We start from the raw sequence: 16,918 nt of genomic DNA on the forward strand, positions 1-16,918 counted from the left end.
CACAAAAACTCTCTCAAATTTTTTTGTACTACTCTAGTTTTAAAGGTCTTTTGAAACATTATTCATATATATGGTCAAATTAGTTAATTTTTATTATTTTTAATAATATATATATATAATAATAATCATATTAACAACAACAACAACAACAATAATAATAATAATAATACTCCCCCCGTCCATTTATTAGATGCCTATTTCTAGCATTTATTACTCACATGATAAAGACAAGTAGGCATCTAATTAAGGGACGGAGGGAGTGATAATCATAATAATGATAATGATAATAATAACAATAACATCGACATAACATTGTTCGTGATACCCTCGTTGATATTTGTTTTCGGTTTGGGATTCTGCTAGAAAGGAGGTTGACGTTGGGTTGACCGGAGAGAACGACGAGGCTCTTCGACCAGCAAATGTGTTGCTTTATTCTTGGGATAGAGGACTTGATGTATGTGTTGACTTGACGGGGTCTTCTCCTTTAACACAATCTGGGTTGTCTGACTTCATTCCTGGTTGTGTTGTGTTGGCTGTGGCTCAGCAGAAGCGGGACAAGTATAAGACGCGTTGCAGGGCTATTGGCTATATGGTTTTCTTCCTTTCTCCTTTTCTTCATTGGGAGAATTAGATAAGCATGTTGTTGCGTTGTTGAATCGGGTTCAAGAGTTCGCTAGGACTCAAGATATTGGTGCTCGTGCATCTGCTCACATCTTCAATAGGATCGGATCGGGTTCGCTATATCTAGAGGGGTGGGGCCCAAATTAATTGTATCTCGGCTCCCAACTAATTTCTTGTAAACCAATTGACTTTCTAGGTTTTTGTTATTTATATAATAATAATAATAATAATAATAATAATAATAATAATAATAATAATAATAATTTAAGTTTTTCTTACCGTCGAAACCGGTCTTCATCCCTTCTCCAATCCCCGAAAAAGGCCCCTTGGGCGATTTCGTGGGTGGGGAAAGGGAAGGAGAGCGACATTTAAGTTTTTCTTTTTTTAATTTTTCGGCGAGGGGAAGGGGTGGACCGACTGGTTTGTTTTGGGAGTAAGGAGGGTCGGCCGACCATTTGTAGGGGTTAGGGGAGGTCGCCGGCCGGTTTGCCGGTGGCTTGGGGTTGGGCCCTAGAGTCTCACGGTGGAGGGATGGGGGGAGGTAGGTGGCTGAATGGGTTTTAGGGTTTTTTGTTTTTTAATTTTTTAATTTATTTTTTAAATTTTTTTTGGAGCAATTACATATTGACACGTGAATAAAATTATCTTTTCAACAGGTTACCGGTTATTTGGACTACTAGAGGCAAACTGACCCCATAATTAGGATTATTAGATAATAAACTTTTGTTGGAATTATTAGAAGTAATCGCCCATAGTTGGGATTATTAAAGTGTATTTTTCCTAATAATAATAATAATAATTTTTTTTTGAGGAAATAATAATAATAATAATAATAATAATAATAATAATAATAATAATGTAGACTCATTATCTATTTCAATATGTATAATTATTAAAAAAAAAAAAAGATTCATTAATCGAATTAATAAAGAAATAATTAGAGATATTGTCAAGTCAATATTATGTAACAATTTCATGCATGCTACTATACTTAGAAAATCATGAACAATCAGATTAATTATCAAAATGCCTCATTTTTCTTACTTATCATATAATTAACAGTTCTCTAAATCAGAGGAATTATTATTTTTCCAAGCAAAAAAAAGATTGATAAAAATGGGTAAAAAAAAGGATTTCAATTAATTTCCCGACATAAAGACATAGTGGTGTCATTTATTTAATATCCAATAAAAAACATAAAAATTCCTTGCATGTTACAGTTTATCACACTAGTAAGAGAAGAAGAGAAAGAAAATAAAAAGACTTAAAACAGACAGCTTAGGGTAAAGCTTATGATGATGTCTTTTAGAGATCCACTTTAATATTAATCTTATCCTCCTCTCACCTCTTCACATTTATATTTAATAAAATTAAAATTATACAATAAAGTTTTTAGTGTTTTTAAGGGCAAGGGGTTTCTTAGCAGCCAGCATTTTGTTGGTCCATTTCATCATATTTTTCAGTTTTAGTAGTTACATTCTATTCTTACTTTCATACCCAACATCACATTTTTATACACAATTGTACACAAAACACAATGGCACAGTTACCTCCTAAGATTCCTAGCTTACCACATCAAAATTGGCCTCCTGCCTTCCCTCCTCACCAAAGAATGCCCCCTTTAACCAACAATGTTAATCTTGGTGGCCAACAACAACAATCATCGCCCCCGGCCTCTTCGGCCGGGGGCAATGCTAGTAACAACCCTACGTCGTGGGTGGACGAGTTTCTCGACTTCACATCCGTGAGGCGAGTCACCCACCGACGTTCGGTTAGTGACTCCATTGCCTTCCTCGAGGGGCCTCACCTCGTCGACGACTGTCGCAATTCCGGCGGCGGTGGCGGCGGTGGTAGTGGTGGCGGTGGTTTCGACAGGCTTGATGATGATCAATTAATGTCTATGTTCTCCGACGATATCTCCGCCGGAATGGTGGGCCCACCTTCCTCCCCTTCTGATCAGAATTCCAACAATGAAGACAAAGCTATGTCCACTGATAATGTAAACAATGATGGTGAAAATCAGCAGCAACAATTACTACAATGCTTCCCTAAGAGCGAGCCTGGCGAGGTCGAAAGCGCGTGCAATAATAATAATAATTCCGATAATAACAATAATACTAACAACAACCAACTCTCCGTTCCCCCTTCCGATGAGGGCACTCAGAATTCCGGTGGCGATAATATCCTCGATCCCAAACGCGTCAAGAGGTAACTCATTTCCGTTATAGTAATTCAATTTTAATCACATAAATTAGCTGAAATACTGAGGTGTTAATAAATTTTGTATTTAAGATCAAATCTCGTTTACATCACTGTCTTAATATAAATCAATTATAAAGAACACGACCTTAATTGTTTTTTATTGTTTAAATCATAGAAATATTGATACACATACCATAATTCAAGTGAATAATGTGATAATTGGATCTAAAATTTGAGATCACTAAGATTGTGTTTGTTTGAATTTATTTAAGTAGAATTTTGGCGAACCGGCAATCGGCTCAAAGGTCAAGGGTGAGGAAGTTACAATACATATCGGAGCTAGAAAGGAGTGTAACTACGTTACAGGTATTTATTTTTGTACGGATTAAATATTACGTGCATGAACAAGTTTCACTATAATTCTGAAAATTAATTAAACAATTACTATTATTATTGTTATTACATTATATATTATAATAAAATTAATTAATTGTATATTACGCGTTTTTATGGATTGAAATTTAATTGAATTATGACTTACATTTTTTATTTAATTTTTATGTAAATAATAATGAAGACGGAAGTATCAGCCTTGTCTCCGAGGGTAGCGTTTTTGGACCACCAAAGATTGATTCTTAACGTGGATAATAGTGCTCTTAAGCAAAGAATTGCTGCTTTGGCTCAAGATAAGATTTTCAAAGATGGTAAGTTTTATCTTCTTAATTAATTATTATTATTGCTAATCTCAGATTAAGATCTCTCTTAATTATTTCATTAACAATTCTCTACTTGTTCGATCAAGTTGTGAAGACGCACGGCTGAAAACGTTGAATTTTGAGTTTTGAATTGTAGGGTGATTCAATCACTCAACTCGTAAAAGATTTTTTTTGTTACAGTAACACCGTATATAGGGTAATTTATCTTGTGTTATAAGTGAAGTGTAAAAAACACGATTTTTTAATCAACTTGCTCTTTCTTTTAATTGCACATGCATGTGAATTATTGTAGGTCGAAATCACCATAAATTGAAACATTAATTATTCATGTTTCTTAACATTGCCTAGAAAAGGTTTTAATGAATATTGAGAACATGCTATCAACACACTAGGAATCACCTTATTGAAGATAGCATGGCCTATAATTATGTTATATAAGAAGGCCTAATTTTGCCTATAAATTATAATTTTACTTAGTTATTTTCCATAAAAATTTTAATGGTCTATGTAATTATTTATATACAAGTATATACTTATTATAAAGCCCTACACCAAAATTATATAATCCGTATTATATATATTATGAAGTCGGGTTGTAATCTTGACCTAAGACCAAGTATATATAAATATATAATATATACCTTAAATCTTAAACCAATAATGCAACAGCAAGACATTGTTAGCAAGAATTTAGTTGGTACAATCTTACAATATATTTTTACTCTACTTTTTTTTTTTTTTTTTTTTTTGAAAGTTTTTATAATCTACCAACGTATATAATTAAATTAGTTGTCATTCTCCACTAGTTTTTCCATTAATTTGTAGATCGAACATCTATTGTACTAGCCATCTTAATTACTATTATTATATTTCAATTAATGTACTAGTACGTATTAACTAAATTATAAATAACAAAATACCTATCCATGCTCTCAAAGAATGTATCGAAGCAAAACCAAAATCATGCATTTTATTTAAAGCTTGCACAGTATAAGTTTAATATAATTAAAAATTATATGTATGTTAGAAGTACTTATTCTTATAAATCATACAATCTATATATAGTTAAATCATACAATCTATATATAGTTAAATGAATTATACAATCTATATATAGTTAAATGAATTATACATAATATCTACTTATGCATCTCTAGTTTCCTTGGGTTATTCTACTAAATCAAACATTTTTATTTGAACAAAATACAAATTTCTCTTATTTCTTTAACTAAAAATAAAAATGTCAACAAAGAAAGCTCAACTTTGAGGTGGTAATCATGACTTTAGTTATTATCTATTTGTGATCATATGGTGAATTTTTCAAGGAGATTAGATTTACTTTCATGCATGCAATGATATGTAATAAGGAGTAATTAGTAAATCAAACAATTGATATTTAGTTACATTTGTATAATGAATATTTATTATTTATTTTAAAATGAAACGATGTTTGCTAATTTGATGTTACTCGAATTAAGTATTGTTTGTTGAAATGGAATTCTTTTTATCTTATTTAATTTCTATGTAATATGGTGCAATTCCATACACAAATTATATAATTAACCAATAATGCTCAGAAAAATTTCAGTCTGCCCAGCGGTTAAATTAATTAATACAATTATTACATTAATGATGCAAATTAAATAGCAATGAATGCATGATATTTTTTTGGGATAACTACATAACATGTACTTTGAGTAACTTTATTCTACTTTCAGATCCAAACAAGCCCTTAATTAATTCTCCTAATATATATACATAAAAATTATAATCATAACACAATTATTGATTATATATTGCTATTATTATCATTTGTCCAGCTCATCAAGAAGCATTGAAGAAGGAAATTGAGAGGTTAAGGCAAATATATCAGCATCAACAACAAAACATGAAGAACAAGATGAACAACAATAACAATTCTAGCGCTAATGCAGCCTCAGCGCCACCCACCTCTGATTTTAGCAACATGGGTTTTGCTGACAAAGAGCAACTTATGACTTAGTCGACAACGTAGAGTTGATCATAGGTCAAGTCGGATCGGGTCTCGGCTAAGCACAATGCAGGCCATTCTTAAAAATTGAGGACAGGATAAATGATGGTAGTGTGACTAGTGGTGGGATTAGCTAACCTGTGTGTATTCACATGACATGTTCCCAAAGTCCTCCAACTTTTTTTTTTCTAATTCTTTTTTAGTTTTTGGGATTTTATTTTTTTAATTAAATTGATTTTTAATGAGGGGGGGGGGGACCAAGATCAAGTTGGAATGTGGGAGGATGGTACACTGACACGTGTCCAGCAAGTATGGGGTTCAAAACACTATTTTAGATTACTCTTTTAACTTATTATTATTATTATTATTGGGTGAAGATTTTTTTTTTTCTTTTTTTTTTTGTGTAATGTGATTTTTTGTTTTTAATTTTGGGTATTTCTTGTTGTTATTCTTTTAGTAAAAAAAAATAGTAATATAAATTTAATTATTTTTAGAGGGGATTTTTTATTGGATGTGAATTTTTGGGAGGGAGCAAAAGGAAGTGGATGTATGAAAGGAAGTGAGAGTGTGAGGAAGTTGTCAGATTGACTGGGGGAGTGTTCAATGTCTCATTGTGATGACTTCTTTTCATTGTGGATTTGTGGGTTAGTTTTTCTGATTGTAATAATAATCTAGTTTCATTTTTCTGTTTTTATTTTATTTTATTATTATCGATATGCAATTGTATAAAGGAACTTTTAATTTTTAAAAGAAGTTCTAATTATATTCAAGTAATTAATTGAATTACTTTACTTATTCTTATTTGTCATCAAAATACCACATATTCCGATTACTCCCTCGGCTTGTATTTGATGTTTCTATTCTGTAAAACATGTTTGTTTATGGATGTATATATTTGACCATAAATATCTTTAGTTATATAATATTGCGTGATAAAATTTTTTAAATTTTTGATTTATTTAGACACCTTGAGAGATGAATCAAACAAAATCCCATATCACTATGATTTTTCTTATATACTAGATTAGTGCCTGTGCGACGCACGGTGGTAATAATCTTATTCCCATAATGAATTTTGATATAATATAAAAATGAGGCAACTCATGTGGAATAAACAAATGCAATGCATATAGAAAAATAAAATAATAAGGCAAAATTCATTAAAACTACAATTGAGAAAGAAAAAAAATTTATTGTTGAGTTGAGTTGAAAATATTTAAAAGTAGTATACATTATATTACATTAATAATGCATATTATTCCCAATAAAACTATACAATCTAGTGACTATATGACTAAAGACTTATTTATAAATACCTTTTCATAAATGTCAAAACATTAATCAAACAACAAACTTAAATCTACAGTAAAACTATTGGCACAACATACATGTAAATATATAAATTACAAATTAAATAATATATCATCTTTATATCCAATAAAATGATTTCAATGGAAATAAATACTACTTAGATCATTAAAGGCAATAACAATCAATAATTAGGTAACACCAACCTATATTATTAGTAGTACATTTTCTGTTTATGGATTGATGCTCTACATGATATAGTCGCTCTTTGGTATTATATAAAAATGTGTTTGAAAGCTATCCAATAATTCTAATTTGATCATTGTTTGTTTATTGCCTTAAAATTTTATTTGTCAATGATAGCTATTTATCCAAAAAAAAAACAATAAAAAAAACACAAGAATATGTCACTTGTCACTATGTCCGACGTGTTTTTTAAAATGCAGCTTATTTATGAATGTCGATTGTGATAAAATTATTATCGCAATAAAGTGTTTCATCAAAAGATAATAACTTTTTTGTATTCACTAAGATATTAACTTTTTTTTTAATAATGTAATAACAAAGAATTGATTGATATTTTACATTTTTGAATTAGACATATACTATAGTTGTCAAACATAACATTTATTTTATGGTCATATCTAGAGGTTGGCATGGGCATGCCGGCGGCACGAGCACGCCATAGGCACGGCACGGCATGGTGGCCCAGCAGTGGGTCGTGCTATGAACAAAATTTTGAAAAATAGGCATAGGCACGGTGGGCGGCACAGTCGTTTGGCAGGCCGGCCCACGAGCACGGCACGCGACCCGCCAGGCACGGCCTGTGCATAACGGTACTTTCCGCAGCTTCCAACTGCCATAAACGACTATATTGTAACATCCATATTTACGGCTATATTCCAACAACCACTCTAACGGCTAATTTATCATTTTTCCTATAAATACCTTACTACTTCTTTCTCCATTTTTTTTTCCACAATTCATTAACTCATCTATCCTCAAATCTCTTATTCTCTAATTCTCTAATTCCTAGTCTCTTATAATCTCTACTTCTCAAAAAAAAAAAAAAAAAAAAAAATCTCATATGATCTTTAATTATCTAATTCTCTCAATCATAAAAATTAACAAAAAAAAAATTATAAGTTCGGTAAATTAATTAGCGGAAAGCAATCAAAACGTCGTTTATTTTTTTTTTATATTATTGTTATTGTTATTATTATTTGTATAATTATTATTGTTGTTGTTGTTATTATTATTGTTATTGTTATTATTATTTGTATTATTATTATGGTTGTTGTTATTATTATTGTTGTTATTATTATTAATCATGGCATCAAACCCGAACCCTTCCTCCTCCTCTAGGAAAGCCAAGTCAAAACGTACTAGTACTAGTAGGGAATTACCAAATTCAAACACTTCAATGCCCTCCCTTGACATGCCCATTCCGAACACTTCCACCCCCTTCTTTCATCCCCAAACCATGGGAGGATTCAAACAATTTGACAATATGTCTCCTTGGACTATGTCTAGTATGTGCAACAAAACCAATTCTCACCTCATTTATACGGCTCACAACATGAATTTTCTTATCCTACTAGTCAAGGTAGCCAAACACATGCCGCCGGATCGAGTGAACAATCCACCCAAATGCCAAACACCCAAATTCCAAACACATTAGAATGGTGTACCGAAGAGGAACAAGCCGCTACCAACCGAAAGAGTTATGTTTGGGCACATTTTCAATTAAGTAGAGATGGAACCAAAGTCAAGTGTAAGACATGTAAGAAAATTTACTCGGCCGAAACCAAGGGAGGGACGGGACACCTTATTAGACATGTAAAAAAATGTGGTGAACCATCTAGTGATCCAACCCAACCCAAAATTTCTCAATTCCATCCACATAGCTTTACTTAAAATTATGAGAGAGATAGGGATGAGCTTGGGAGAATATTAGTACATGCTGAACAACCCTTTCTTTTTGCGGGAAAATGATCCCTTTAACAATTACATTAAGTGAGCACTACAACCCCAACGGCCAACACAAAAAAATCTCTAGAAAAACTGTCCGTTCGGCTTCCATGAATTGAGTAATCTTACTTGTAGAGTTTCTTTGACCGCTGATGCATGGGATAGTGGTTATGGATATCACTATTTGTGTGTGACTTGTCATTGGTTGGATACTGATTGGTTATTACAAAAACACATTATCCATTTTAAAATGCTTGAATACCCCCACACCGGTCTTAATATTTCTCATCATTTAATGCAAGCTATTGATGCATATAATCTTAGGTCCAAAATCATGTTTATCACTTTTGATAATGCAACTTCTATGACATTTAGTGCAAATTTAGCTAAAGCACAATTGATCGATGTAACATTAGATGGAGATGTACTTCATATTAGATGCATTTGTCATGTTCTAAACTTGTGTGTGAAAGATGGAACCCAAGCAATTGATCCATTTTATCACAAAATTAGAAATGCTATTATGTCTATTAACAGCTCTAACATGAGATTTCAGGAATGGAAAGCTTTTTGCACGAAACAAAGGATAAAGGGTATTAAAATCAAAATGGATTTTGCAACTAGGTGGAACTCCACCTATGAAATGTTGAGTATGGCAATCGAGTACAAGGGTCCATTAACAATTTTTTATAATAAAATATTTCCACAATTTGCTTTATTAGACGATGATTGGTCTAACTGTGAAAAAAATATGCAGTTTTTACAATTATTGTATAGTATGACACATTGTTTTTCTTCTATTTATAATCCTTGTGCTCATTCTTTTCTTATCAATGCATGTTTACTTGCACAACTTTTTTATGAACACCGATCACAACACGATTATGATGAATATCTTCCATCAATGGAGGAAAAATGACATAAATATTACACTACTCTTCTTATGATTTATATTTTTGCTTCTATTTTAGATCCAAGGCAAAAGTATGATGGCACACTTTTATTAATTGATATTTAATTTCAATGCATGAAATTTGAAGATGATGTTGAATCTTATAAAACTAATGTGACCAATCAAATTTTTGCCTTATATAGAGTTTATGAATCTAAATATGGAACCGTGTTTCGATTTGCTCCTTCTCAATCATCCAAAAATGTAAGTAAAAGGGCCAAAGATTTACACTAGTACAAAACTAACCTTAAGTAACACCCAAAAAGTGTTACATAAAGTGGTAAAAATGTTATTATAGACAATAGGTAACACTTAAGTGGGTGATACATCCGCCCGTGTTACCTAAGGTCTTATGTAACACTTTGGATAACGTATGATAACACTTTTAAAAGTGTTACTATATAACCTCTTATGTAACACTTTTTTATATCTTTAGTATCATTTTTAAAGTGTTACTTTTTATTTCTTATGTAACACTTACTTATCTTTAGTAACATTTTTCAATCATATAGTATCACTTTATCCGAAATTATATATCACTTTTTCGAACGAATGTAACACTTTGTTGATTATTAGGTAACATTTTTCAATCATGTTTTGACATGTAGTAGCACTTTATTCGACATTATGTATCACTTTTTGCAAGCTAATATAACACTTTATTCATTAATAGGTAACATTTATCATCATCATCATCATCGTTGTTGTTATTATTATTATTATTATTATTATTATTATTATTATTATTATTATTAACATTAACATTTACTATTTTTTTTAAATATAAAAAAGAAAATTATATGTACAACAACTATATGAATAAGAAATCAACACATATGATAGAAAACAATTTGGATTGAAATACTTTCATAATTCTTACAAAAAAAAATCCATAAAAATCAATTTTAATGTTTGGCCAAACAATATAATAATCCAAACACAATGAAAATTAAGTTCGATCTCTAGCTTGGAAAAAGTAAGGAAAAACAAAAAACTTCCAAATTTCAAAAAAGTCAGCGATAGTAAAGAGCATTAATAACAGCATATAGCAGCAGTAACATAGCTAGCTAGTAGAATGGCAGCAGCTAGGCAACTAGCAGAATGGCAGAAGCAGTAACAGAAGCTGCTAGCAGTAGTCTATAGCAGCAACCAGCAGTAGCAGACATGAGCGGCAGCTTCCAGTAGTAGCAGAAAACAGTTGGCAGCAACCAGCAGTAGCAGAGAGCAGTGGCAGCAAACCGAAGTAGCAAGAGTCAGCAACAGATCAGACAACAGTAGCAGCAAAAAAACAGCAGTAACAACAAAAAACAGCAGCAAAACAGCGGTAAAAGTAAGTTCTTGTAGCATCATCAATTGCTATCCTAATTCTTCATCTTGATCCAATTGATCCTATGTGTGAAAGCATCGTATATCAAACAATTAGAAAAAAAAATGGAATAACGCAATAATAAGAGTTACTGCTTTTTAAAAGATTATATATTAACCATTACCTTATTTCGCTGTTGTTCATTAGAGTGTACAATGGGAATATTATCTGTAAGTTCTGGATTGGATGACACATTTTCAAGTGATCGAGTCAAAGTATCCAACACTTCAGGATCAATTTGCTTGAGCGTCTTCATTAATTCTGCTACAGTTTCTCTCACAATTTGGTCTTTATAGGGCTTTAAGAACTCATCGGACATTATTGGTTTGTTGCTCTTTCCCCTTAGTGAACATATCCTCGGTTGCTTTTTTCTATGGCCTAAGTTATTTGGTTTATTCATTACTTCATAGTATGCAACATCTCCATCAATTTCACTTTGAATTTGTACCTCCTCCATCTTGTCCTATAATGGAAATATAACAAATAAACAACTAATTTGAGACAAATAAACATATTCTGAAAAATATGGAGATAATAGGACTTACAATGTTACTTTGGGTGGGCTCATAAGATGTTTTGTATTTTTTGTCTGCTTTCCTTTTACGACTTTCTTTGTACATGAGTGCTAAGGATAATGGCTTGTTTTCAACATCTAGTTGTTGCTAGAATAAAAAACACATCCAAATAAGAATTGAAATAAGATTGTTTACATGATCATAGTGAGAACTAAACCTGGGCATCGTGCCGGGCCGTGCCGCCGCGGGCTGGTTCGTGCCGTGCCGGTCGTGCCGGCGTGCCCAGGAATTCGTGCGGTGCCGTGCCGGCCATTCTCACAGGCCAGCCCACGGCACGGCACGGCCCTCGTGCCTGGCGGGCTCGTGCCGTGCCGGCCACGTGCCGGCCTGCGGGCTGGTGGCAGACTGGCAGTTTTCAATTATTTATTTATTTATTTATTTATTTTTATTTTTTTTAAGTGACAACATTATAAGTTTATAATGTATATAAGTTATAAAATTATAATTATAAGTTTTATAAGGTTATAACTTATAACTTTTATAAGTTTATAACTTATAAGTTATTAAGTTATGAATTTTATAATTATAAGTTGAATATTTATGTTTTATAATTTTGTATATTCGATATTTATATTTATATATTTACTTTATACTATTACTTTAAAATTTAATGTTTATGATTTATTAAATATAATTTTGTATTAGTAATTGGTATAATTTTATTTTTTTTAATATGAATTTACAAATTGTAACAAAACGGGGAAAAAAGGCAAATTAAACTTTGGATGTGAATAATGCGTACTTTATATTATTATTACTTGAGTTGAGAAAATTGTACAATGATAACAATGATAAAAATCATACAATGATGGTATTAAACAAAAATTGGAAAATGATAAAATTGATATTTGATAATGATTAAAATCGTACAATATACAATAATTGTCTATTCTTCTTCTCCTTCTTCTTGCTCGTCTTCGTCTTCGTCTTCGCCTCCGCCTTCAAGGTCATCGGCTAGTTGCATAGATTGGGAACTAGCCGAACCCGAACCGGAAGCGGAGGTTCCTTCTTCGTTGTCGTTGTGGTCGTACAAACGGTCTTGTGAGAGATTTTCCGCATCCAACCAATCTTTGAAACACACGCACATTTCTAGTGTTTTGGGTTTTAGACTTGTTCTTCTATCGTCTAAAACCCTTCCGGATGCGCTGAAAGCTCGTTCGGAGGCGACGGAGGAAACTTGGATAGCAAGAATGTCTCGTGCCATTGCCGCCAAAGTTGGATGCTTCGAGCTTTGTTGTTTCCACCATGCAAGGAGGTCGAGGCTGTTTATCTCATCGTCGTCCATGCCTTTGGTGAAGTTGTAACTCAGGTACATCTGCAACTCCGAGACGTCGCTTTGCGTTCTCCTGATTGATGAATCACCTGAAAACCTTGAAATCAAGTTAGTAGCTTGTGAAAATAAATGTTTGGCCTTCTTACTTACGTTTTTGGATGGTTGGGAAGGCCCTGAGCGAGGAACGGTGCCATATTTGGCTTCATAGACTCTATATAAAGCAAAAAACTGATCCTTCACATTAGTCTTATAGTTTTCTACATCATCGTCAAGAAACATGCATTGAAAGTAAATGTCAACTAACATAAATGTGTTTTCATACTTTTGCCTAGGATCTAATATGGAAGCAAAAATATAAATCAAAGGAATTTCACTATAATATTTACGCCACTTTGTTTCCATTGCTGGAAGATATTGATCATAATCACTTTGATGGCGATGATCAGGGAAAAGTTGGGCGAGTAAGCATGCATTAGAAAGAAAGTTTTGAGCACAAGGATTGTAAACAGTAGAAAAACAATATGTCATGTTATATAACAACTGTAAAAATTGCATATATCTTTCACAGTTATTCCAATCATCATCATACAAAGCATTTTGTGGAAATTTTTGGTTGTAAAATAATGTTAACGGCCCTTGTACTCAATTGCCTTTGTTAACATGTCATAGGTGGAATTCCACCTAGTTGGGCAATCGGTTCTAATTTTTATTACCCTTATCTTTTGTTGTTTTAAAAAACTCTTCCATTCTTGGTATCTCATGTTAGAGCTATTAATAGACATAATAGCATCTCTGATTTTGCTGTAGTATGGGCCAATTGCCCGAACTCCATCCTGTACACATAAGTTAAGTACATGGCAAACACATCTAGTATGAAGAGCTTCACCGTCTAATAGTACATCGGTTAAGTTTTGTTTGATAAGATTAGCTGTGTATGTCATAGAGGTTGCATTATCAAAATTCATAGACATCATTTTATCTCGAAGGTTGTATTCGTCTATTGCTTGCATTAAATGGTGAGCAATGTTAATGCCGGTGTGTGGGTATTCCATCATTTTGAAATGTATTATTCTTTTTTGTAACAACCATTGATCATTTACCCAATGGCAAGTCACACATAAATAGTGATATTTATAACCACTATCCCAAGAATCGGCTGTTAAAGATACTCTACAGTTAAGGTTACTCAATTCGGCTTGTAACCGGACTTTGTACTCTAAGAAATTTTTCATTGCGGCGGAACGAACGGTTTTCCTAGAGATTCTTTTATGATGGGTTGTAGTGCTTTGTTAATGTAGGTGTTGAATGCGTCACTTTCCGAGAAAAGAAAAGGTTGTTCTGCGTGTACTATCATTTTTCCTAGTTCATCCCTATCCCTCTCATAGTTGTATGTAAAGCCGTATGGATGGAATTGGGAAATTTTGGGATGGGTTGGATCACTAGCTGGTTTTGCACAACCTTTCATGTGTCTAGTTAAGTGTCCCGTCCCGTTTTTGGTAAATGCCGTGAATACACCATTACATGTTTTACATTTTGCATATTGTTGACCCTCTTTATCTAGGACAAAATAACGCCATACCTCACTCCTTCGGTTTTTCAAAAGTACCATCTCACTTTCGGTTAACCATTCATGATGTGTGTCTGCGTTAGTAGTGGCAGTAGAAGGGGTAGATCCGGAAGGAATTCGGGTACTTTCTTGGCTACCTTGGCTAGAACAATAGTTTTGTTGATCACCGATATAATTAGGTGGGAATTCACCGAATTGTGGGAATTGTTGTGGATTTTGATATTGGTTTGATGGTGGAAATTGGTTTGGTGGTGGTGGTGGAAATTGGTTTGGTGGTGGTGGAGATTGGTTTAGTGGTGGTGCTGGAAATCCCGACATATTATATGGCTCATAGCCCGGGCGGGAAGTAAATGGGGTCATTGGTTTGACTCAAAATTTGGGGGCTCGTTGTATTTGGTGGTTCCCTAGAACTACTACTACGGGTAATTCGGCCTTTCGCCCTAGACCTAGATGATAGGTTGTTCGATGCCATAATTAACAATTAATTTTTTAATAAAAAGTGGTTAACTATAATAATAATAATTAATAACAACAATGTTAACAATAAAAATATCAATAATAATAATTAATAACAACAACTATAACAATAACAATAACAACAAAAATAAATAATAACAACAATTGTAACAATAATAATAATTAATAACAACAATTATAACAACAATAATAACAATTAACAACAATAATAATTAAACAAGATTATTCTAATAATAACAATAAAACAATAATAAATTTAAGATTAGTTTAGATCTTACAACCGTGCTTCAACGCTCCACTAATTACGATTACGAACTTTTTAATTTTTTCCGATATTAGGAAAATAATTAGAGAATTTAAGAGAATAATTAGAGAATTTAAGAAAATAAGGATTATTAGAGATTTAGAGATTATAAGAGATAAGAAGAAGAGATTGTGATTTTGTGATTTGGGAATGAAATGGAGGTGGGTATTTATAGAATTTTTGGGGAGCAAATTGGCAAAAATATAGCCGTTAAGTAGCTGTTTTTTTGGCTAATTATGCAACTAGCCGTTGCTTTTAAACGGTTATATGACCGTTGGCCCGCGGGCCGTGCCTGCGTGCCAGCACGGCGGGCCCTGGCCGTGCTCGTGCCGGGCCGTGCCAGCACGGCGGGCCCTGGCCGTGCTCGTGCCGGGCCGTGCCTGGGAATTCATAACCCTGTCCGTGGCACGACCCGTGGCACGAAGTTCAACTTCTGTGCCGTGCCGTGCTGGAGTTCGGGCCGTGCCGGGCTGCGTCGAACGGCGGGCCGTGCCGGGCGGCACGCGGGCCAACCCGGCCCGTGCCCAGGTTTAGTGAGAACGATAAAGAAGGAAGAACGGTATAAAAACATACAAATTTATGTTGTTTCCTCGCAAAAGTCATAGGACCCATAGTGTGCCTATCGTTTTGATCTATACTTATTTCCCTTTTCATTTTGCTGTCTTCCTGCATGCATGCATAACACACTGTTCATAGCTTAACACATTTCATTTTGAGAGGGAAATAAGCAATTGTAATATAATGGAAACAAACAACATAACTTTACTTGGACTAGTTCCAAATTCCAAAATTCTAGCAACTCGATCTTTGAAATGCGCTTTCGGAATTATATTAGGTGGACTTGCCAACCTATCACCATCATTGTCATACGGAGTAAAGTGCGTTGCCTTTACACTACATTTATATCTACGCCAAAGCCTTCCCACGGATGACAAAACATAGTCTTTACCTTTTTCCGCGATAATGTATTTCTTTTGTATTAAGTTGTAATACTCCGAATTTTCGGAAAATATTTTAATAATTTCTTGAATTATTTAATTTGGAGCCAAAATGAATTTTAAATTTTGGCGCCAAATATAAGTATTTAACCATTTGAATAATTGATTATTTTCGGATCTCTAAATTAATTATCTTTTATTAGACGTTCCATATTTTATTATGTACATATTATTTTCCGGATTTTTAATACTTAACAATTTCATTAGTTTTACAACTAATTTTCGTAAACTAATTTTGGCCTTGATATTATCTAAGGTATTTCTACTTAATTTTGCAATGATAAATTTGATCCAATTACCAAAATTAATTATTTTCTTAAACTAAAAAAAAAAATGATTTCCGTAGGATTTAAAAAAAAAAAAGAAAAGATTTTTGACGTGAAGACTTTGGTTTTATTAAGATGATTTTTTTTTTTTTTTTTGATAAACATACTTTCTTAACCTCTAGCCTTCTTCTTCATTATCTTATTTTGCTTCCTATCATCATTCTTCCAACCACATGTATATCTATCTAAATTTCTTCTCATCTTTTAACCCAACTACTAACCTAGACTCAATTTGATCCAAATACTTTAACAAACCCCAAAACTTATCATAT

The 16,918-nt window shown here is 32.9% G+C and overlaps 2 protein-coding genes across 4 annotated transcripts; one reads left to right on the forward strand and one right to left on the reverse strand.

Moving 5' to 3' along the window:
* Positions 1-1,839: 1,839 nt before the first annotated feature.
* Positions 1,840-6,324, forward strand: LOC110737741 (basic leucine zipper 61-like). 2 transcript variants are annotated; one of them, XM_021918078.1, is made up of 4 exons: positions 1,840-2,829; positions 3,096-3,189; positions 3,401-3,527; positions 5,360-6,324. In XM_021918078.1, the coding sequence occupies exons 1-4, from the start codon at positions 2,159-2,161 to the stop codon at positions 5,539-5,541; spliced, it is 1,074 nt and encodes a 357-aa protein (XP_021773770.1). In that variant the 5' UTR covers positions 1,840-2,158; the 3' UTR covers positions 5,542-6,324. The 2 variants fall into 2 exon arrangements, with proteins under 2 accessions (XP_021773770.1, XP_021773771.1); XM_021918079.1 differs by having other exon boundaries at positions 1,844-2,829; positions 3,099-3,189.
* A 4,648-nt stretch (positions 6,325-10,972) lies between these two features.
* Positions 10,973-11,809, reverse strand: LOC110737501. Of its 2 annotated transcripts, none has more exons than XM_021917854.1 (2): positions 11,672-11,809; positions 10,973-11,583 (listed from the first exon to the last, which is right to left on the reverse strand). In XM_021917854.1, the coding sequence occupies exons 1-2, from the start codon at positions 11,744-11,746 to the stop codon at positions 11,233-11,235; spliced, it is 426 nt and encodes a 141-aa protein (XP_021773546.1). In that variant the 5' UTR covers positions 11,747-11,809; the 3' UTR covers positions 10,973-11,232. The 2 variants fall into 2 exon arrangements, with proteins under 2 accessions (XP_021773546.1, XP_021773545.1); XM_021917853.1 differs by having other exon boundaries at positions 11,218-11,589; positions 11,672-11,778.
* Positions 11,810-16,918: the final 5,109 nt, after the last annotated feature.

The sequence above is a fragment of the Chenopodium quinoa genome, unplaced genomic scaffold, assembly GCF_001683475.1.
Source record: "Chenopodium quinoa cultivar QQ74 unplaced genomic scaffold, ASM168347v1, whole genome shotgun sequence".
In the NCBI taxonomy this organism is placed as follows: Eukaryota; Viridiplantae; Streptophyta; class Magnoliopsida; order Caryophyllales; family Amaranthaceae; genus Chenopodium; species Chenopodium quinoa.

Coding starts and splice junctions, on each gene's coding strand:
- LOC110737501 (XM_021917853.1), bottom strand. CDS start 11,746: ATGTACAAAGAAAGTCGTAAAAGGAAAGCAGACAAAAAATACAAAACA. Junction 11,590..11,671: donor AGCCCACCCAAAGTAACATT/GTAAGTCCTATT, acceptor TTTCCATTATAG/GACAAGATGGAGGAGGTACA.
- LOC110737741 (XM_021918078.1), top strand. CDS start 2,159: ATGGCACAGTTACCTCCTAAGATTCCTAGCTTACCACATCAAAATTGG. Junction 2,830..3,095: donor GATCCCAAACGCGTCAAGAG/GTAACTCATTTC, acceptor AATTTATTTAAG/TAGAATTTTGGCGAACCGGC. Junction 3,190..3,400: donor GGAGTGTAACTACGTTACAG/GTATTTATTTTT, acceptor ATAATAATGAAG/ACGGAAGTATCAGCCTTGTC.